The sequence below is a fragment of the Hyla sarda genome, chromosome 5 (assembly GCF_029499605.1).
Source record: "Hyla sarda isolate aHylSar1 chromosome 5, aHylSar1.hap1, whole genome shotgun sequence".
Classification (NCBI taxonomy): domain Eukaryota; kingdom Metazoa; phylum Chordata; class Amphibia; order Anura; family Hylidae; genus Hyla; species Hyla sarda.
This window is the reverse complement of record NC_079193.1, coordinates 132,352,384-132,376,209: the sequence shown is the minus strand read 5'-3', so window position 1 is coordinate 132,376,209 and position 23,826 is coordinate 132,352,384. Positions and strand designations below refer to the sequence as shown.

At 39.7% G+C, this 23,826-nt stretch overlaps 1 protein-coding gene across 3 annotated transcripts in view; it reads left to right on the top strand.

Annotated features, from left to right (window-relative positions):
- Positions 1-14,034, top strand: part of TNS3 (tensin 3) — a 356,556-nt gene extending 342,522 nt beyond the window's left edge. For all 3 annotated transcript variants that reach the window (XM_056520279.1, XM_056520280.1, XM_056520281.1), the window contains exons 28-32: positions 2,198-2,275; positions 7,573-7,741; positions 10,115-10,183; positions 10,282-10,308; positions 10,682-14,034. In XM_056520279.1, coding sequence (XP_056376254.1) covers positions 2,198-2,275; positions 7,573-7,741; positions 10,115-10,183; positions 10,282-10,308; positions 10,682-10,823 — 485 coding nt within the window. In that variant the 3' untranslated portion in view covers positions 10,824-14,034. The remainder of the gene's footprint in view (positions 1-2,197; positions 2,276-7,572; positions 7,742-10,114; positions 10,184-10,281; positions 10,309-10,681) is intronic.
- The last annotated feature ends 9,792 nt before the right edge of the window (positions 14,035-23,826 follow it).

The window sequence follows — 23,826 nt, the reverse complement described above, 5'->3', positions numbered from 1 at the left end:
ATAGGATAACAACCATTTTTCAAAGACATGTAGTATAGTTATATATAGCTCCCATTCAAATGAAGCAGGGGTCATATAGTGCATGGCAATGCTTTAGGCTGCTTTATCATTTTTTAGTATAGCAGCTCGTATCCATAAAGGAGTGTTTTGTGAAGACAACTCCTCTTTAGATAGAAGCCATGAGCCTGGTTTAGCTTTTATAGTCTCCAGACATTAGCCATCATTGCCGGGGAAAGATGCATGCAGCCTGGCATTTTAGATGTGATCTGTGGTTGGACCATGCCAGCCAGAGTAGGAGCCAGAATTGTAGAGAATGGGGGTCCTGAGGTGCTGGAGTTTTGAGCTCTCAGCTTATCAAGAAGTTTTGTTATTGATTCTTTCATGCCGGGGAGTTACCTTGTGAGCTGTGTGAATGGTTGCACAGTAAACACGGACAGAGCTTTACTGTCAGCTTTGGCATAGACGCCCTTCAACAGGTGGTTGCCTAGTGCTATTGAGGGTGTTACAGTAAAAACATGGGAGTGAGCACATTCCTGTGAGAACAGGAGGAAAGCCATGAGTGATAAATATTATTCCTGTGTCCAGTATAACAAATCGCAGTAGAGAAGGGGATCTTGTACACTTTTCTGATCATCTGTATGTTGCTACGCTATCCTGTTGAAGAAGGGTATACTCTAGATTTAAACAAGTATCCTAAACAAATAACAAATACATATTTTTTATTTCAATAGCTAGGTTTCAGTACAAGTAAAACATTTCTTTTTTCTTGCAATGTATTTCCACCAGGTGTCACTGTTAGTAAAGAACCAGCATTTGCTCTTTATGTGCTTTTATGAAAAGTGAAATTAAGTGACTTGATTTCCTCATTCTGAGAACAAAAATAAAATGATCATTGTTTTTACTTACCTTGAAGGTCTCATGCACACAGCAGAATCATGTGCAGACACCTAGTCCTCTATAGCTTGATATACTGTGTAGCGGGATATGGTGCCCCAGGGAAACATGGCACAAACGCTTTATGCTGGATTTGTATGGCATCTGTCAGAAGTTGAAGCCATATGTACAATAGGGCCCACTGGCAAAAAAAAAAAAAAAAAAAAAAATATATATATATATATACATATATATATATATATATATTACTTATTACCAAGTCCCCATGCACATGCCTTTATGCACACACACACACACACACATATATATATATATATATATGTGTGTGTGTGTGTATATATATGTGTGTGTGTGTGTGTATATATATATATATATATATATATAAACACAAAAAAGGATAAGCTGGCTAGCGCATACTGATACCAAACTATTGCTTGGATCCGGCATACAGGTGCACGCTGCTAGGCTAAATATACTCAAACAGGAGAATACAGCTGCATACTGCTAGAACAAAGATACAGATAAAACATGAAATGCTATATTGCTAAAATGAAAAATTGAGGTGCTTAGCTCATTTCATTGTAGCAATATAGCATTTCATGTTGTATCTGTATCTTTGTGCTAGCAGTGTGCTGCTGTATTCTCCTGTTGGTGTATATTTAGCCTAGCAGCGTGCACCTGTATGCCGGGTCCATGCAATAGTTTGGTATCACTATGCGCTGGCCAACTTATCCTTTTTTGTGTTATACATATGGGGGAGTGGCTACCTCCATATTGGTTCCTGCACCCCACCCATTTTATAAGGTGCTGGTTGTTTCAGACCTTACAAGCCTGGTAACTGATTGCACAGAGGTACATTCACAGTGTAGGGTCTGTCCCAATGAGGTCACCTTATCGCAGTGGGATGGTCCAAACTATTTGGCCACATTGTGATCAAAGCACCTAAATTTTTCATTGTTGCAATATAGCATTTCATGTTTTATCTGTATCTTTGTGCTAGCAATGTGCTGCTGTATTCTCCTGTTTGTGTGTGTGTGTGTGTATATATATATATATATATATATATATATATATATATATATAGGCATAGATGTAATTCTTATGCATATGATTTTATTTTTTGTGTAGCAAACACCTGTGTGAACAGATGCAGAACATACAAGCAAACTTCAATAGTAGGAAATATGAAACAATACAAGATTAGGGCTCTTTATGACAAAGATGTTTAAAAAGGTTTATTGTTCTCATGATTATATTTAGTTATTAAGTACAATTTAGATTCAATAATAAAATCTGTTTTTAGATCCTTTAGAAGAGATTGCAGAGACAACTCCTCAGACTGCTGCGAACTCTGCCGCAGAGCTTCTCAAACAAGGGGCAGGTAAGTCATATGACTGCTAGACAGCTGCTGAGTTACCCTCATCTAGGTGTGGATTTATTATCTATGGTATAATATGGTAAAAGATAGAAACAGAAAAATTACACTAAAAGGTGTTATGAGGGGGGGTTCAAAACTATGCCAGTTGTGTGGGATCTTTAAAAAATAAACCTCTACTCACCTCCTGCGCTTCCACGATGTCTCCTGGTGCAATCATCTTCCTGCAGCGTGACATATCTGGCCCGGGAAACACCCAGCCCCAGTGGTATGACAGCGATGATCCCGTCTTGGCCAGACAATCGCATAGAGAGACTGGAGTAGGACACTGTAGACTTTACAGGAGCACTGGAGGTAAGTAAAGATTTATTTTTCTACATCCCACACTATGGGCATAGCTTTGAACACCCCCTCCAACCTGAAATCCCATACATGTACAGCAAGGCATACATACAGCTGTACATGTTCAGCATTATGCTAAACTGGCAATGGCATCTGTCAGGACCAGAACTGTGTGTTGCCCCCTGACAAATCTTTCTTGGCGAAGTGGCATTAGAGGTGTCTAGTAATATTTGGGTGTGAGTATTTGCTGGCAACATCTATGTTTTAATTCAATCTGTCATTGCATTCTATGCTGTTTTATCACATCTGCATCAAAACCAGTTACATTAACCTTCATGATGGCAGACTGTGTGGTCTGTCCATTATGCTGTTATTTCCAACAAACACCACCCTGTAGTCTTTTTCCCTAAGTATATTCCAACCTAACTTTTAATATTGTGTATATTATTTAACTATATATTCAGTGTAATTTAATAAATATATTTTCGTTGTTTTAATTTACATTTTGTTGAGGGTGATCTTTGGAGTATATATACTTTTTACACCTGGAAAAAATGACATGTAATTTAATGAGGAACACATTACGGGTCTATTTCCATGTACAGTATACTGCACAAAGTTTCTGCAGATTTGAAGCTGTGTTCAGTCAGGCTACTGTATGTGTGAATAGACCCCACAGACATAAAATACATATCTTTTGAATCATAATTCCAGTGTTATATGCTTTAAAATTCACCGTGGGAACATAGTCTTAGGGTACTTTAACACAATTTGGATACACTGTTGCTTTACATGCAGAAAATCTGCACTATATTACAGCACCAGTAATACAGCCCCAACAAGCACGGCGGCGCTCAGTGGGGAGTATGGAGTGTGCGCTCAGTGGGGTGTCTCCGGACTCGTGCCCGCCCCATATTCTGCAGCCCCCAGCTATTTTCAGTAGCTGGGGGCCGTCACCAATAGTCAGCATGCAGCGATTGCCGCGGCTGGCTATTAACCCTTTAGATCGCCGCTGTCAAAGCTGATAGCGGCAACTAAAGGGACATGTGAATCCTCCCTGGTGGGCTAGTGGGGTGGATCCCCTAAGGGACTAATAAAGTGTAAAAAAAAAAAATTTTTTATAAAAGTTTATAAGACACACATTTACCCCTTCCATATTAAAAGTTCAAATCACCCCCTTTTCCTATATAAAAACATGCAAACATAATACAGATAAACATATTTAGCATCACTGCGTGTGTAATTGTATGAACTATTAAAATATAACATTATGTATCCCGTACAGTAAATGACATAAATGTAAAAAAAATACCAAACCACAGAATTGCATAATATCCAAGGAAAAAAGTTAAGAGCGATTAAAAAGCCAGGTCAATCCAAAATGGTACACATACAAAAAACTAATTATGGCGCAAAAAAATGAGCCCTCATACCGCCTTGTATGCGAAAAAAAAATAAAGCTGCAGGAGTCAGAAAATGGCAACTAAACATTTTTTCTAAAAAGTTCAGAATTTTTTTTAAAATTAGTAAAACATGACGGAAACTATACAAATATGGTATAGCTGTAATCAGGTCGGTCTAAAGTATCAAAACAACATGTTATCTCAACCACAAGGTAAATGGCGTAGAAAAGAAAATCAGCAAATTAGCTAAATTATCTTTTACTATTTCAATTTCACTTCACCAAGTTTTTTTTTGTTTCGGAGCATATGTTATGGAAAAAATTAAAAGGTATCATTATAGTAGTTAGTTATGGCTATTATGGGGCGAGGAGGAAAAAAACGAGAATGTAAAAGTGAAAATTGGCCCGGACAAGTGGATCGTCAAGTAGATTTTGCTCCGTTTTAGTCCTGTGGACAAGTAATTTTTTATAAAATGTCCACACCCCTGAGTCTAATCCACTATACAATGTTATTGTTGTGAATATTGCTCCACTTAAAATCCGCAATTGCAAATCTGCACTAAAATCTGCATAATTTGGTAATTCCTCAGCATGTACAACCTGTGTGAATGTACCCTAATGGTGACTAAAACTCTGAATTACCTGCTTGTTTTTTGTGTAAAAACTGTGTGAAAATTATTATTGTATTATTTTGAATTGATCCAAATCACTGTACTGTTTTATAGCAATAACTGCCTCTTGTAAAGGCAATAAATGTAGCACATTTCATGTGTCTTCTTGAAATCTTTACTGCTCTCAGAGAAATACAAAATAGCAATACAATACAAATAGAAACCCCTGACAGCTGCATATTTTCCCACACATTGAAACGTATGGCAACTTTACCAGACTATTTAATGGCTATGTCCAGCTTTAAAAGTGCACCTGTCCCGTCTTCTGATGCCTTTATACAGATGTCACTATTAAAATGACAGGTGAAGGACTCTTTAAGACTGTTACTTGATTTAACCCTTTAATGTACCCAGATTTCTGCAACTATCTATTGCTTTGATACATTTGAGTTTTTCTTCAGGTCTTTTCCTGTTTGAGATTATACATTTAATTTTTGCAGTTATTGCTGGATTTTTGTATACGTTACATGATTGTTTACATTTCACATCCTGAAATTGTGCAGATGCCTTTCTCCTTATCTATACAATTTACTTATCATGGAGATTTCAGTTCAAGTGTCACGCTACATTCCTATGCCAAATATTTTGCTGAAAGGTTATGAAGAAATACATGTTATCATTTGCTTTTAGCTCTTATGATGTGTGTGTGTGTGTATTTATATATACACACATATGCCTATATACTCGTGCACACACACAGATACACCTTTTCATAGTTATATCATTTGCACAAATAGTTCAGAAACTTTTACTACATTATATAAAATATATTGTCTAGAGTTGCAGTTGCAATTTTTCCAGTTGTATTGGAAACAGAAAATAGCTTATAAAGCACCTCTAATATGTACATGTAATGAACATTACATTTGTATGTAATTTAAAGGAAAACTTTAAGCCTGTTCACCCACACTAAACCCAATACACTGGGTTATAGGGTGGGTGAACAGGAGTCCAACAAGGGGTCACTTACTTAACCCCTTAACGACATGCAGCGTAAATGTACGGCGCTGCATAGTGTCACTTAGCGCATAGCACAGTACATTTACAGCGCAGCTTTGATGCGAGCACAGGAGATGCGCTCGCTTCATTCCCGGCGGCTGTCAGCAGCCGCGGACCCGCTGGAAATGGCAGACATCAGCGATCACGCTGATGTCTGCCATTAACCCCTCAGATGCCGTGATCAATACAGATCATGGCATCTGCGGCAGTGCAGCATTTACAATGACTGATCTGATCACCCGCGGGTATCAGATCAGCCAAGATGGCGGACGTAGGTCCCCGGACCTGCCTCCGTCCGTCTCCCTGGGTCTTCTGCACTGATCTGCCTTTCAGAAGACCAGAGCAGAAGATCGCCGATAATACTGATCAGTGCTATGCCCTATACATAGCACTGAACAGTATTAGCAATCTAACGATTGCTATAAGTAGTCCCCTATGGGGACTGAAAAAGTGTAAAATAAATGTAAAGATCATGGCGCAAAAAATGAGCCCTCACACATCCCTGAATACGGAAAATAAGAAAGTTAGAAAATAAGTACAGTTAGACCTACTGAACATATTTAAGTGACCCCTCGTGGACTCCTGTTCACCCACACTATAACCTGGTGTATTTGATTTAGTGTGGGTGAACAGGCTGACAGTTTATCTTTAAAAGGTACCCGTGTTTAAAGAAAAAAAACTTTTGACGTGTCCTAGGAATACGTCAAATGTTTTGGTCAGTCTTGCTCTGAGTGTCCTCACTAAATCAAGCAGGCAGAAAAGCGTTCTATTGCCTTCTTCTCTCCCCGCACCATAGACTTGCATCGGGAGTCTATAATAGAGCCAGGAGAGAACGCACCTAGGGTGGACTTCTTCTGGCTTGTTCTAGTGATTGATTGGGTTCTTAACAGACTGTGATTGATCAACACTTGTCCCTGAGACATTTCAAAAGTTTTCAATGGGATGTGTATATAGATGTAGAAAACACATATATTCTGCCCCAGAAAACACACGAAAAAACGTTGTGTGATTATAACTTATAAACTCGGATGGAAAAAAAAGTGGGGACTATGGCCAGAGAGAGGAAATCCCAAAAATTGAGAGCCTGATGGATCTATGTTGGTGGAATGGGCAGCAGAGATGTGAAGATCAGCTAACCCAATCAAGGTCCCGTCCACAGCACGGCCGGTGTGCGGCAACACCAACAAGTATAGGAAGAAGGAATTGGCCAGCGTGGAAAGTGCAGAAAATCTCTTTATTAGATAAAATCCAAATCACAGGACAGGGTAACCAACAATGCCGCGTTTCAGGCGTGGACCACCCTTAGTTGGTGTAATGTACGGGCTTCAGTAGATAGGATTTTTTTATTTTATTTTTTATTTAAGAGTGCTAACAAATTCCAGCACTGTGCTTGTTTCGTGGCTCAGATATTTTTACCAGATTGGCATCTGAGCAGCAGGGATAGTCAGTTGTTTTTGTAAGGCTAGGTCTACACTGCCACTATTTTTTTTGGATTGTTTTGCTGTTATCGGAGCAAAACAACAACAAAAAAAGATATGCTGCATGTTAAAAAAGATGTCCAGTGAAAAACATGTATCCCCTATCTACAGGATATGGGATAATTGTTTGTTCGCAGGGAGGTTTGACCGCAGGGACCTCCCACAATCTCCTGTACGGGGCCCCAACTCTGCCCCTGTAAATAACATTTTGTGCCCAGCACATCAGCAGGACGAAACTTCTTCCCTCCATTCATCTCTATGGTAGAGGTGGAGACACAGCGTTCATGTATCTCTGTCTCTCCCATAGAGATGAATAGAGTGGGCGTGTTTCGCCATTATTTAGCCATTGTTGAAGCACTAGAGAATGTGTGACACATATTAATGCAGTTTTAATATATTTATCCCTTTCAGCTTGCAATGTTTGGTATCTGAATTCAGTGGAAATGGAGTCGCTTACAGGATATCAGGCCGTTCAAAAGGCACTGAGTATAACTCAACTTCAAGACCCCCCTCCTATTTCTACGGTGGTGCACTTCAAGGTGTCTGCTCAAGGAATCACTCTAACAGATAACCAACGGAAGTAAGAAACTGGAGAGATGCCTAACTTTGTACCAAATGATGTTATTATTAATTAGAACTTTCATAATTTTTTGAATAGCAATATAGTAAAGCATGTGTATATGTTCAGGGCAGCATTGTGCTGAGCATGCTGAGAGTTGTAGTTTTGCAACATCTGGAGGGTCACAGTTTGAAGGCCACTATTACAGTGGTGCCCATATGGTGGCCCTCCAGATGTTGCCAAACTACAACTCTCAGCATGCTCAGCACAATGCTGCCCTGAACATGCCTAGACTGCCCAGGCATGCTGGGAGTTTTAGTTCTGTAACATCTGTCCCTTCAGATTTTGAAATTTTCATGAAAATTTAGAAAATTGCTGCTCTACATTTGAAGCCCTCTAATTTTTTCAAAAAGTAAAAATATGTCCATTTTATGATGCCAACATAAAGTAGGCCATGTTCACACTACGGAATTCTCGCGGAATTCCGCGGTGTGAACTTAAAGGGAACCCGTCATTAAGTTTTACCATATACAATGAGTGGCAACACGTAATAGAGGTTAATATCATGTGTCCTACCATGTTTGGATGTCTGCTGGCACGTCTGTAAATGTGGCAAAAACAACTTTAATAACTGTCACATGCAGTATGTAAATGAGGATTTTAAGTAGTCACCAGGCATGCGGCCTGCTGAAGAAGTCACGGCTCCCCCCCCCCACGCTGTACTCACTCGCATTCAGGCTCTAATCACTCCTATTTAGACATGATTGACAGCCTACCTGTAAGAAATGACATCAGACCCTGACTGAGCTGCTGAATCATACCTAGATAGGTATTATTTGAGCCTGAATAGGCGGGATTACTACTCTGGTAGCCATGACTATGCCCGACTGAGCCTCATTTACATACAGCATGTGACCATTTATAAAAGTTGTTTACTTCACATTTATAGATCTACCAGCGGACATCCAGACATGGCAGAACACGTATTATTAACCTCTATTATGTGTTGCCACTGATTATATAGGGTAAAACTAGTGATTGGTTCCCTTTAACATTAGTGTGAATGGGTCTCCACAAGACCCGTTCTCACTGCTGAATTTCCGCGGCGGACAATTCCGCCGCTGAAATTGTTCTGCGCAAGGAAAGAACATGTTCATTCTTTGCGCGGATTCCGCAAGCACTGCATAGCCGTCAATGGTGACGGCTCAGTGTCCCACGGCCCTAGCGCCGAAGTATCTTCGGCGGCGGCTGCCAGGCAGAATCTCCGCTCGCAGAATTCAGCGAGAGGAGATTCTGTAGTGTGAAGGCACCCTTAAGGTGAAAATTAGCTGCGTCCTTAAGGGGTTAAAAAATATTTAGCCATCCAGTACTTATCAGCTGCTGTATACAGAGAAAGTTGTGTAGTTGTTTCCAGTCTTACCACAGTCTTCTCTGCTGACAACTCTGTCCATGTCAGGAAACTGAGAAGTATAAGAGAGAACAAAAAAAGCGAGGACAGCGCCTCGTGTAATTCCGTGGGATCAATGGGTTCCTAAGTCTTAGGGTGGTAGTATGCTCACCTTCTGTGAACCCTGGGTTCATGCATATCACCCCTCCATGTTGGGGTACAGATGTAGGATCTGGAGCTGCAGCACACTGGTGCGGCCGATGTCCTCGAGGTTGTCAGCAAGTAGGGAGGAGTAAAACTGAAGAAAAAGGCTTGCTCTATCAGGCAAAATTCACAGGAGTCCAAATGTAAAGAGTATCAAATTTTATTGACACAAAATACAACAGGACAGGACATTACATAGTACAAGATGCGTTTCGGGAGTAAGTGTCTCCATCCTTTTCTCACAATTGAAAAAGGGGGAACTTGCCCCCAAAACGCGTCTTGTACTATGCAATGTCCTGTCCTGTTGTATTTTGTGTCAATAAAATTTGATACTCTTTACATTTGGACTCCTGTGAATTTTGCCCGATCGAGCAGCGCCATCGCCAGCCGTTTTCTTCAGTTTTACTCATGTCAGGAACTGTCCAGAGTAGAAGCAAATCCCCATAGCAAACCTCTCCTACTCTGGACAGTTCCTGACATGGACAGAGGTGTCAGCAGAGAGCATTGTAGTCAGCCTGGAAAGAACTACATAACTTCATCTGTAGTATACAGCAGCTGATAAGTATTGGAAGGATTAGGATTTTTAAATAGAAGTACTTTATATTTTATATCTTTCTGGCATCAGTTAATTTAAAAACATTTTTTTACAGCTTAAATATAGTTCCATGTAAAATGTTATGTAACTGTTAATGTTGTTCAATGTAACATTGTTGATCTACTAAACATTGGCTAGAACATTCATGGTTAGTGTGTGGTGTACTTTATTTGTGATGGTTTGTTTGTTTCTCTCCTCTCTTTTGCAGATTATTCTTCAGAAGACACTATCCAGTAAATACTGTCATATTCTGTGCCCTAGATCCACAAGACAGAAAGTGAGAACTATTTTCTTCTCTGTTTAGGCTAATTTTTTTGGTGACTTGACTTTACTTACAATGACCTATTTAACATTTTTATTCTTTTTCCACATTAGGTGGAGTAGAGATGGACTTTCGGCAAAGTAAGTAAAACTTTTTTTAATGCCTGGAAAAATGGGATTAGTTAATTACTATTGATCTGTGAACAACTTTTTAGGTCATTTTGAAAGTATCATCTCAGTGTAATTCTTGAAAACTCTTGTATGATATTCTACTTCTTTATATTTTAGAGTAACTTGCAAGAGGAATAAATATTTGATTACAATTGCGTTAAAATTCTAAATATTTTGTACCGATAAACTGTCTGATGACCAAAATAGATTAATATTAATTTTAACAGGGTTGCAGGGTTTTGTGCACATAAGATATGTTTTTCAGCAAAATAGGCAGATTTGCTGAGTAAGTTATGTAATAATATGTTAAACAACTATTAATGTTACTTTCTTGTTTAAACAGGGTGTTTGGCTTTGTAGCCAGAAAGGGCAATGGCAACGACAACATCTGTCATCTTTTTGCTGAACACGACCCAGAGCAACCTGCTAGTGCCATTGTGAACTTTGTCTCAAAGGTCATGATTGGTTCTCAGAAAAAATTGTAGATTTTTTGTTCAAGAAAAAATTGTTTTGAAGGACAATGAACCAATCGGGTTACTTTGTATCATACTAAAAGCAATTGCTGAAATACTAATAATTACAAGACTGAAAGGAAAAGTAGAAAAGGAAATATCTTGAAAGCTGTAACAAATATTTCATTACATTTTTTCATTACAATTTCATTACATTTTTTTTTCTCATATTCTAAACTACTTTGGGTCATACAGACATTCAGTATTATGGTTTTATCTTATTGTCTCAATTTTTCTACAGTTGCTGCATAGAAAGCAGATCATGAAAATAATTCTTTTTGCACAGTATATATAAAAAAAATGTACCTATGAAATATTAAATATGGCAAATACTGTTCACATAGCATGCGTTAGGTCAATACTGGCTAATTTTTTATTTTTGTATCTAAAAACAAGAATGGATTCCTGAGAAAATCTATATTTTCTAAGACCCAATCCAATATTATTGACAAAAAATTTCCAAAAAGATGCAGGTGTTTAAACAAGTTGTTATACAAGCCTATACTTGCTTATATATGTTTTAAAAATTCATAACCCAGAGTATCCTCAAGATAGGTCACAAGTATTAGAATAAAGGAGGCTTGATCCTGAGGCTGGGTTCACACTTCAGAATTTATGGGCAGACAAAATCCCGCCAGAGATACCGAGTACGGCCAACACCGACTGAATCAGTCGGCACTAGGATGGCGCAGACATTGCTGTCCCCATACATTTCAATGTCTTCAGAGTGGATTCCACCTGAAGAATGAACAAGTTAATTCTTTTAGCAGCAGAATTTCAGCAGCTGAATGTCTGCTGCTGAAATTCCATAGTGTGCATTGTGCAGCGAAATCTCATTAACAGCAATAGGATTCTGCAGCATTGGAATTTCCGACCGAAATTCCTAAGTGGAATTCCAGTCAGAAATTCCGTAGTGTGAACCCAGCCTTAGTGCAACTGACAATCCAAAGTGTGAAGAGGGTGTGGTGCTTGGGAAGAGTGCTACAGCCAATTTTATTGCTTACACATGCCTGTGATATTTTTTTAGTGGCTATGATAGGTACTTTAGCTGTGTCTCAATCACTTAAATAGGACATAACTGGAGTGTTTAGTGTAGCCACTATGAAAAGCACAGTGTATGCTAGTAGAATCACTTGTAACCATTAAAAAGGCTTCCGCTTGACTCTCTAGAGGTCTCCTTAAACAGCTGGTTGTTGGGGGTGCCAAGAGTTTGTGTCCACTGATATAATATTCATGTCCTATCCTGAAAATAGGCTTTTAATTTTTAAAACGCCCTTGAACCTAACTTAGTCTAAAGAAAGGGAAATTTCATTTGGAAGTAAAGTAAACGTTTAAGCATGTTTGATTTGGAAAATGGTAAGTGCAAGTGGTTGAGAGAGTTGAGAATGATCATATTATGAGGGTAGTTTTAGGAGGTTAATGCACTAAAGGCTTATTGTATGTGGAACTCTGAAGGGAATTAAGTGGGTAGTTATTAACTGGTAAAATGGTGGTTTTGGAATGTTTTGTCAACTAGATATATATATATGCAAGGTTCAATGAAATTAAAGTTTTGAAAAAGTTTCAGATGAATAGCTTGTCACAGAAACAAAACATGAATTACAGTGATGAAAAATATATGTGAGGCGCAAATATAGTATTTTAGTGCCATCTGTATCTGTAAACGGACAGCTACGAAACAACTGCAGTGCTGCAGCAATAGTATACAAGTTAAGAGAGATCTGTCACTTTGAGCATACTCTCCCAAGTAGCATCTTATAAAGCAGGAGGAGCTGAGTATAGTTTTGTTAAAAAGAAGTTGGTACAAGTTTTGTTTTATTGAGGCTAATCCCTGCTCATCCAGTTTTACGAGTCCTTTGGGCAGAATGACTCCATGATTGATAACCTTCCCAGTATAACTGTCTGTCACTGAGTAGTACCGCCTACTGGACTCCTAACACATAGTTATAAGAGAGACATCAGTAAATACAGCTTGTACTGAATCATTTCCTTCAAAACTATATCTTTATCTATTCAGCTATTCCTGTTATAATATGCTATATGCCCACAAGCCTATATGTGATCCTAAGCCCCCCCCCCCAGTACATTATAATTATTTTAAATATTTTAAAGGGCAATATTCTAGCCATATATTTGCCAGAATTGTTGGACACAGTACATCCTTGTACTAAAGAGTGATGAGAAAGATATTCCAGCCTCTTTGCAAATTTCTAGTGAGATTGTAAAGATTTTAATGTGATATTTTATACTTTATATCACATCTGTTTTTGTACGGTATGAAGCTATTTGCCTAATGTTGTATACAATGTGTCCATGTGTAAAGTTGCTTACTCAAGGGATTTTGGAAGTTATTAATGAATTAATTACTCTTACGTGGTAAACATTTCTAAGAGCAGTTTAGTTTGTCAATGCGACTGTATATGTTTTTCATTTTACATCTACATTTTTGCCCTGTAAATTTTCTGTACTGAGTTGTAGCACTCACATATTTCTTGATGCAGTATGTCCTACTTCTACTTTGATTATACTGTCTTGTAATTATTTTTATTCAGTGTTAACACAAACATTGTTCTATTATTTTGTGTTAATGTTTTCTATTCTAATATATTGGTCTTGCCAATCCTGGGCTTCTTATAGGCCAGCAATCCACTTATGGACCAATCTGAAGTCAGTGTACTTTTTAAAATGTTGACACGCTTTTGTAGTGTATGCCTTCTTTTAATGGTATATTACCATGTAATTTTTTATATGAAATATTTTAATGCTGCACAGAATTAACAGTAGATGAGAAATGTGAATATGGATTCATTTAAATTTTCTGGTTGAAAACAATTGACTATTTTAGCACTTCACTTTGTAGTCTTTATTAGTTTTTACACAGGTACTTTGATAGTTTTTACACAGAGTATAAATCAAATATATGCCAGTAATCCTGCTTTATTAGTATACTGCTAGTACACAGTATTAATACATACAAATTTGCTAAAAACCATATTTAAATAATGCCAGTGTATTTATCATCCTTTCTCATTGCGCATATATATATATATATATATATATATATATATATATACTTTACTCTGCTAGTTCTTTTCTTATATCTTCTGTACAAATGTATCCACTATGTAAAAATGAATGCTTTACACATTCTTTGTATAGTCCTTTACCATTAAAATATCAACTTTATTTAGATTATAATAAAATGTGAATTTAAGAAAGTATCACTTGTCTTTTTTTTTCAAGGTAATGAGTTTTGTTTAACTCCTTAATGACATGTGTACGGCGCTGCTAAGAAGTACTCAGCGCACAGCGCCGTACATTTACCGGACACGGTGATCGGAACAGGATGGCTGCTGATATCTATCAGCAGCCATCCCAGCATATCGCCCAGGGGGTCCTGAGACCCCTCCCCCCATCCCATCCCATGTCGGCGATAGCGGCAAATCGCGCGTCAATTCAGACCTGCGATTTTCCGCTATTCCGGGTCAATCAGGTCTCTGGTGATAGGAATGACCGATCAATCACGGACCTGCTGGGCGGTGATCGGGACGGCTACCTTGCCCTGGTCCAGCGGGGGTCCCCTCAGGATCGGTGGCGGCGACAGGAGCAGCAGGATCGGTCCCTGCAGCAGGAGACAGCGGCGGCAGGATACAGCAGGAGGTGAGTCCAGTTCACCTCCTACTGTTGCTTAGCAACAACTCGCAGCATGCAAAGCCCGAGGGCATGCTGGGAGTTGTAGTTTTACAACAGCTGGCATTCCAATTACAGCTCCCAGCATGCCCTTTGGTAGTCTGTGCATGCTGGGGGTTGTAGTTTTGCAACAGCTGGAGGCAAATTTTTTCTATGAAAAAGTGTGCATTCACTGTTGCATAACTACAACTCCCAGCATGCACAGACTACCAAAGGGCATGCTGGGAGTTGTAGCAGTGTGCCTCCAGCTGTTGCAAAACTACAACTCTCAGTATGCCCTTTGGCTGTCAATGCATGCTGATTGTTGCAGTTGTGAAACATAGTTTGTTACCTAACTCAGTGTTTCACAACCAGTGTGCCTCCAGCTGTTGCAAAAATACAACTCCCAGCATGCACTGAGAGACTGTACATGCTGGGAGTTGTAGTTTTGCAACAGCTGGAGGCACACTGGTTGCGAAACACTAATTTAAGTAACAAACGCTCAGTGTTTCGCAACCAACGTACCTCCAGCTGTTGTATAACTACAACTCCCAGCATGTAAGGTCTGTCGGTGCATGCTGGGAGTTGTCCCTCCCCCCCCATGTGAATGTACAGGGTACATTCACACGGGTGGGTTTACAACAAGTTTTCCGTTGCAAGTTTGAGATGCGGCAAATTTTCCGCCACAGCTCAAACTCCCAGCTCAAACTCACTGTAAACCCAACCGTGTAAATGTAACCTAAAAACACTACACTACACTTACACAAAATAAAAAGTAAAACCCTACATATACACATACCCCTCAAAGTCCCCCCCCCCCCAAATAAAAAAAAAAAACGTCTTGTACAGCACTGTTTCCAAACACGGAGCCTCCAGCTGTTGAAAAACAACAACTCCCAGTATTGCCGGACAGCCACTGACTGGGCAACAGCTGGAGGCCCCCTGTTTGGGAAACACTGCCGTGGGGTATTTTTGTGGCGAATTCAAAATCCCCAATTTAGGCCTCCATTGCATGGCACTCTCTCACTTCGGAGCTCTATCGTATTTCAAGGAAACAGTTTAGGGCCACATATGGGGTATCTCTGTACTCAGGAGAAATTGTGTTACAAATTTTGGGGGGCTTTTTCTCCTTTTACCCCTTATGAAAAGGTAAAGTTGGGGTCTACACCAGCATGTTAGTGTAAAAAAAAAAAAATTTTTACACTAACATGCTGGTGTTGCCCCATACTTTAAATTTTCACAAGCGGTAAAAGGAAAAAAAAAGACTCCCAAAATCTGTAACGCAATTTCTCCTGTATACGGAAATACCCCCTTATGTGGGCGTAAAATGTTCTGCAGACATACAAGGCTCAGAAGTGAGCGCGCACTATGTACATTTGAGGTCTAAATTGGTGATTTGCACAGGGGTGGCTGACTTTACAGCAGTTCTGACATAGACGCAAAACAATACCCACATGTGACCCCATTTTAGAAACTACACCCCTCACGGAATGGAACAAGGGGTATAGTGAGCCTTAACACCCCACAGGTGTTTGACAAATTTTTGTTAAAGTTGGAGGTGAAAATGAAAAAAAAAATTTTTTTTCACTAAAATGCTGGTGTTACCCTACATTTTTCATTTTCACAAGGGAGAATAGGAAAAAAAGCCCCCCAAAATTTGTAACCCCATTTGTTCTGAGTAAGAACATACCCCATATGTGGATGTAAAGTGCTCTGCGGGCGAACTACAATGCTCAGAAGAGAAGGAATGCCATTGGGATTTTGGAGAGAGAATGTGTCCGAAATTGAAGGTCATGTGTGTTTACAAAGCCCCCATAGTGCCAGAACAGTGGACCCCCCACATGTGAACCCATTTTGGAAGCTACACCCCTCATGTAATGTAATAAGGGATACAGTGAGCATTTACACCCCACAGGTGTCTGACAGTATTTTGGAATAGTGGTCCGTGAAAATGAAAAATTTGATTTTTCATTTGCACAGCCCACTGTTCCAAAGATCTGTCAAACGCCAGTGGGGTGTAAATGTTCACTGCACCCCTTATTAAATTCTGTGGGATCACATGTGGGGGGGGGGTCCACTTTTCTGGCACCACGGGGGGGCTTTGTAAACGAACATGGCCCCCAACTTCTATTCCAACCAAATTCTCTCACCAAACGCCCAATGTCGCTCCTCTTCTGAACATTGTAGTTCACCCGCAGAGCACTTTACATCCACATATGGGGTATTTCCATATTCAGAAGAAATGGGGTTACACATTTTGGGAGACTTTTTCTCCAATTACCCCTTGTGAAAAGGAAAAATTTGGGGTAACATCAGCATTTTAGTGAAAAAAATCAATTTGTAATTTTTCTGTCCAACTTTTGCGGAAATTTGTCAAACACCTGTGGGGTGTTAAGGCTCATTGTACCCCTTGTTATGTTCCTTGAGGGGTGTAGTTTCCAGAATAGTATGGTTTTTTTTCTCTGTTCTGGCACCATAGGGACTTCCTAAATGCGACATGCCCCCCCCCCCCCCCCAAAAAAAAAAAACAATTTCAGCAAAATTGCTTTCCAAAAGCCAAATATGACTACTTCTCTTCTGAGCATTGTAGTGCACCAAGAGAGCACTTGACGTCCACACATGGGGTATTTCCATACTCAGAAGAGATGGGTCACAAATTTTGGGTGGCATTTTCCCCTATAACCCATTGCAAAAATGTATAATTTGGGGGAAAACCAGCATTTTAGTGAAAAAAATATAAAAATTAATTTACATGTCCGACTTTAACGAAAAGTCATCAAACACCTGTGGGGTGTTAAGGCTCACTGGACCCCTTATGTTCCTTGAGGGGTATAGTTTCCAAAATAGTGTGCCATGTAGTTTTTTTTTTTTTTTTTTTTTTGCTGTTCTGGCACCATAACCATTTCAGAAAAACTTACAAAATCCCATTGTCGCTCCTTCCCTTCTGAGCCTTGTAGTGCATCCACAGAGCACTCGACATCCACCTATCAGGTATTTCCTTACTCGAGAGAAATTGGGTTACAAATTTTGTGGGGCTTTTTCTCCTTTTACCCATTGTAAAATTTCAAAAATTGGGTCTACAAGAACATGAGTGTAAAAAAATGAAGATTTTGAATTTTCTCCTTCATTTTGCTGCTATTCCTATGAAACACCTAAAGGGTTAACACACTTTCTTAATGTCATTTTGAAAACTTTGGGGGTGCAGTTTTTATAATGGGGTCATTTATGGGGTATTTCTAATATGAAAACCCCTCAAATCAACTTCAAAACTTAACTGGTCCCTGAAAAATTCTGATTAAAATTTATGCTTAACTTGGAAGCCCTCTGATGTCTTCCAAAAGTCAAAACATCTCAACTTTATGATGCAAATATAAAGTAGACATATTGTATATGTGAATCAATATATAATGTATTTGGAATATCCATTTTCCTTACAAGCAGAGAGTTTCTAAATTTTTTTATTTTTTATGAAATTTGGGGATTTTTCACCAAGAAAGGATGCAAGTAACGATGAAAATTTACCACTGTGTTAAAGTAGAATATGCCACGAAAAAAATCTCGGAATCAGAATAATTGGTAAAAGCATCCCATAGTTAAGCATAAAGTGATAGTGGTCAGAATTGCAAAAAAGGGCTCAGTCCTCAAGGGGTTAAAGGGGTATTCCGTTGAAAATCAGATGGTGCCAGAAAGTTAAACAGATTTGTAAATTACTTCTATTAAAAAATCTTAACCCTTCCGTTACTTATCAGCTGCTGTATGTCCACATGAAGTTCTTTTCTTTTTAAATTTATTTTCTGTCTGACCACAGTGCTCTCTGCTGACACCTCTGTCTGTCTCAGGAACTGTCCAGAGCAGGAGAAAATCCCCGTAGCAAACCTATCCTGCTCTTGACAGTTTCTGAAACAGACAGAGGTGTCAACAGGAGAGCACTGTGTTCAGACAGAAAAGAAATGTAAAAAGAACTTCCTGTGGAGCATACAGCAGTTGAGAAGTACTGGAAGGGTGAAGCTTTTTTAATAGAAGTAATTTACAAATCTGTTTAACATTCTGACACCAGTTGTTTTAAAAAAAAAGTTTTTTTACCGGAGTACCCCTTTAATACAGCAAAGTCTGGTACTGCAGCTTTTTCCCATTAACGTGATTGATTGAAAATATTTAATGTGTATCTGTGGTTTGTTTTAAAATTATATATAAAATGTAGATAATACTAATGTATATTTGTAATATAAATTTGTTTAAAATTTTTTTATTTTTTGGGGTAAAAAAAAATTGCTGTCCCTGCAGCTTTTGTCTACAGGAAGTGTGGACAGGACAAGCAGGGCTCTGTGCAGGCTCCTGGCTTGTCAATCATTCTGCTGTGAGCAGGGAGCATGTCACAGAGCCTCACTGCACAGACCCTGCTTGTCCTCTGTGCACAAAGCCCTGCCTGTCCACCCACACTTCCTGTATTTTGTCTCTGCACAGAGAGACATAGGCAATAGCTGCAGGGACAAGCCAGGATTATTTTTCACCCAAAAGTACCGTATTTTTCGCCGTATAAGACGCACTTTTTCTTCCCCAAAACTGGGGGGGAAAAGTCGGTGCGTCTTATACGGCGAATACACCCCTATCGCGGCGGTCCCTGCGGCCATCAACGGCCGGGACCCGCGGCTAATACAGGACATCACCGATCGCGGTGATGCCCTGTATTAACCCTTCAGATGCGGCGATCAAAGCTGACCGCCGCGTCTGAAGGGAAAGTGACACTAACCCGGCTGTTCAGTCGGGCTGTTCGGGTCCCGAATAGCCCGACTGAATAGCCGGGTTAGTGCTTACAGGACACCGGGAGGGACCTTACCTGCCTCCTCGGTGTCTTCTCCGTTCAGGGATCCCCTGTATGGCCGGCGCTCACCTTCCTCGCCATCACGTCGTCGCGTACGTGCGTCGGCGTGCGTAACGACGTGATGACGGCGACGGAGAGCGAGGATACCCGGCCGGCAGCAGAGACGTTCCGGAGCGACGGGGACGCGGCGACAGCAATGGAGCGACATCCAGGGCAGCGGTGACGGGTCCGGAGCGGCGGGGACACGTGAGTATTACCTCCTATGCAGTGGTCTTCAATCTGCGGACCTCCAGATGTTGCAGAACTACAACTCCCAGCATGCCCGGACAGCCAACGGCTGTCCGGGCATGCTGGGAGTTGTAGTTTTGCAACATCTGGAGGTCCGCAGGTTGAAGACCACTATTGGGTTCAAAATCTTAAATTTTTTAGATTTTGCACCTAAAAATAGGGTGCGTCTTATACGCCGGTGCGTCCTATAGGACGAAAAATACGGTATACACATTGTGGTTAACCAAAATAGTTAGGGATTTCATAAATGATCAAAATAAAGCATTCAGACTACTAAAACAAAAAGGTAGTGGGGAGGCATTAAAAGTAAGGAGAAGAATATATAATGTAAAAATAAATAAATAACATTAGCAAAAATTGCAATAGAGAGAATGACAGCCACAATAAGTAAAAGAACCCCAAAATATTCTTCACCCACATAAATAATAAGAAACTTAAAACTAAACATTTTGTCTTCCTAAGAAATAATCTGGGTGTAATGGTGGAGAAGGATAAGGAAAATACCAATCTAGGGATAATGAAAAATCACAAGATTTGCAGGAACTAAGTACTGTCTTAGACAGACCCTTATTTTGTATATGTGTAGATTGTATAATGACAGGGTTTCTTTAACAGGACAGGCGCTTAGCAAATGTGGAGCCAATATTCAAAAAGTGATCCTGGGAGCAATGGGCTGGTAAGTTAACATTTATTTTGGGTAAAAGATTTGAAGGTTTTCTGAGAGATGCTATTCTGAAGTACCTTAAAAAACATGGGTTTAAGAGAGTTCGGTCCTGTCTTATCAGCTTCTTATAGATTTATCTGATCAGCTTCTATGAGGAGGTCAGTTATAAATTGGACCAGATCCAATATGGATATTGTATATCTGGACTTTTCTGAGGGATTTGATACTGAGCCACACTAAAGGTTAGTACATGAAATAGGGTTGCTGGGAATAGGCTCAGTGATAGGAAGCAGAGGTTGGGTATCAATGGTTAATAAAGTCATAGGATGCATCAAGAGAGGCATAGAGGCTACCAAGGTAAAAATTGGGATGGGTGGATTAGAGTAGCAAGGTTAACAAGCTAGGGGGTATTGTTTTTATATCTAACCTGGTAATCATGACTAGATATAAAAAAGAAAAAAAAGATTTATGGGGCATAACATTGATCCAGATAATAAGTTGTAGATATAATTTTTTTTCAAATTCATCGTGCCTATTGCCACTATGAATAAAGATAAGTTAATTATAAAGTCACATATTTTATTTGAATTGCTTAGGGGAAATTCTATGAAAATTCAATCCTTTTTTTTTTTTTTTTATAAAATAATGTTGCTGTTTTTTCAAGGAATTGAGTTTTTGAGTAGGAGAAAAGGGAATTGGGAGAATTTTCTGATGATTAATGGAATGATATGGAGAAAAGCCGAGGAATTGTATCAATGAATATACTGTTACTATACTATACTATTACTATACACCTGAGAGTCTTGTTAAATGTGGTTTGAGAACCTCTCCTGAATGTCTTCAATGTGGTATGAGTGATGCGGGCTTGGAACATCTCCTATGGAAATGTGTTTCTGTTAAATTGTACCTGTCTCCAACAAAAACTTTTGATATAATGTAGATAAAACCATTATATGTATATTTGTAATATACATTGATAAAAAAAAAAATTTATTTTTGGGTTAAAAAATGCTTTCCTTGCAGCTATTGCCTGTATGTATCTATGAGGAGTCCAAATACAGGTAGTGAGGGCAGGAGAAGCAGGGCTCTGTGCAGGTTCCTGGCTTGTCACTCATCCTGCTGTCACAGGGGTTGAAAAAACGGGTCGGGGTTCCTCGGCGCAATCCGTGCAAATAAACTTGCATGAAGCAAGATGCTTAAAAACAAGAAGTCATTTATTTCCAATGCCAGGATAAAACAGACGCGTTTCGGTGGATGGATGAACAGTGTAGTATGGACTTAACATGAAATGTTTCACTGGTAGTTTGACTAGTATAGGATGTTGCTCCATGATTGATGTTTCTGCATAGTTTGCAGGTTCTCATTCCGCATCTGAAGCATCCGGATGTTTTTTTTTTTTTAATTACTCCTATTACATTTCGAATCATTGTCCCCTTTATTTGCAGTTTGGGTCTTTTCTTTGAGATGGCTAGGGGCTACGATATTGTTGATGGTTCTAGTTCTCCTATAAGTGAAATTGGGCTTAACAGGGATTAATTTACCCAAAATAGGGTCCATGTGTAGAATACCCCAATGCGCTTCTACAATTTTTTTGATTTTGGAATGTCCTGCTGAGAAGTTGGTATTAAAATTGTATTTGTGGTCAAAAGGTGTCCTGTTTTCTTCGGCATTCGGCCTTTCTGTGCATGCTCCATTCCCTTCTTGTTGGTTCTCTTTTTCTGCTCGGTGCTTGTAGTTTGTTCCAGTGCCCTCTTGTATGCTGCTTCTACTATCATTTTCGGATAGCCCTTATCAGTGAGCCTTTTCTTGATATTTCTGCTTTGACGGATAAAATCTGATGTTCTTGTACAGTTCCTCCTTATTCGATGGAACTGACCATAAGGGATGTTGTGTTTCCACCTTTGGTAGTGGCAACTCCCATAGTCTAACGGACTGTTACAGTCGACAGTTTTAAAGTTTGTCTTCGTGATAATGTTCAGCTTATACTGGACAATTCAAGGTCCAACTACTCCATTCTATCAGCAACGTATTTACCTGAAAATGACAAATTCCAGTCGTTGTTGTTCATATGTGTGGTGAAGTCTGTAAAATCCTTCTCGGTCCCTCTCCATACGAACAGTAGATCGTCTATATAACGTCTGTAGAATTTAATGTATTTTCTCCAAGTGTGTTTGGCGAGGATGTATATCTCCTCATACCCCCCCCCCCCCCCATATACAGATTAGTGAACGAAGGGGCGAATTTCATCCCCATCGCCGTGCCCGTGGTCTGAAGAAAGAGTTGTGCCTGAAAACTGAAATAATTGTGGCTGAGTATGAAGCCAATACTGTCCACTGGTTTGTTTGTTCTGTTTGTTAGTTTTTCTGTTCCACTGGCATGGACTGATCCAAGTCCAGTGTTCTGGCAATGGTGTCAATGCCTTTTTTTATGTGGAATGTTATGTGGAGTACAGGGCAGTGACATCTAAGGTAGCCCATATGTAAATCTTCTTTTCACTCTTGGTGTTGTAAGAGTTCGATCAAAGTGGGGGTATCTTTTAAGTATGATGGCAGGCAAATGACATACTTCTGCAGCAATAATTCTACGTAGTGTGACAAATTGCAAGTGATAGAATTGACCCCCAAAATTATGTATCGTCCAGGGGAGTTTGTGATGTCCTTATGCACTTTAGGGAGGTGATAAAAGACTGGTGTCCTAGGGTTCCTCACCTTCAGATATTCTTTTTCTTTTTTTGTGAGGACACCTTCTGTAAAGGCCACCTCTATTATGTGATGGCACTCATCTATAAATTCCTTGGTGCGGTCCATAGTCAGAGGCAAGTAGTAGCTTGGATCAGCTATGATCCGTAAAGCTTCTTGGATGTATACGTCTCTGTCTTGGATTACTATCCACCCGCCCTTGTCGCCATTCCATATGACGATACCTGTGTTATCGGCCAATGATTTCAAGGCTTCTTTTTGTCTCTTGGTAAGGTTTTGCTTGTAATGATTGTCCCTGTTGATGGTCCTAAAATCTTTAGTGACCATCGAGAAAAAAAGTTTCCAAGTGGTGACCCCTATGGTGTATAGGGTTAAAGTCTGATATTGGTTTCAGACCAGTGTGTGTGTGTGGGGGGGGGGGGGGGGGTTGAGGGTGATGGTATCCATCACTGTAACAGTGTTGGTGGTGGAGTTTTTATTTGTCTTCTCAAAATGACGTGCTAAGGTGAGTTTTCTTACATAGTTGTGTAGATCCACAAAGAGTTCAAACTCATTTATTTTATCTGATGGGCAGAATGATAGTCCCCTTGTGAGAACTTCCCTCTCTGATTGTGAGAGTACATGGAAGGACAAGTTAAAGATGCTCAGTGTACTTTTTTGTTTTTCTTTTTGGGCTTCTGTATGGTGTTTTTTTCCGCCCCTCCTCTTCGTCCTTTTTTTTTTTTTTGTCTGTCTTCCTCCGGTGCTTTTCTTTTCAGCCTCGATGGGCTGTAGTATTCGGTTATCAAGGTGGTTAGTGATTCCGTCCGTGAGTGGTACGTGGGACCTGGTGTG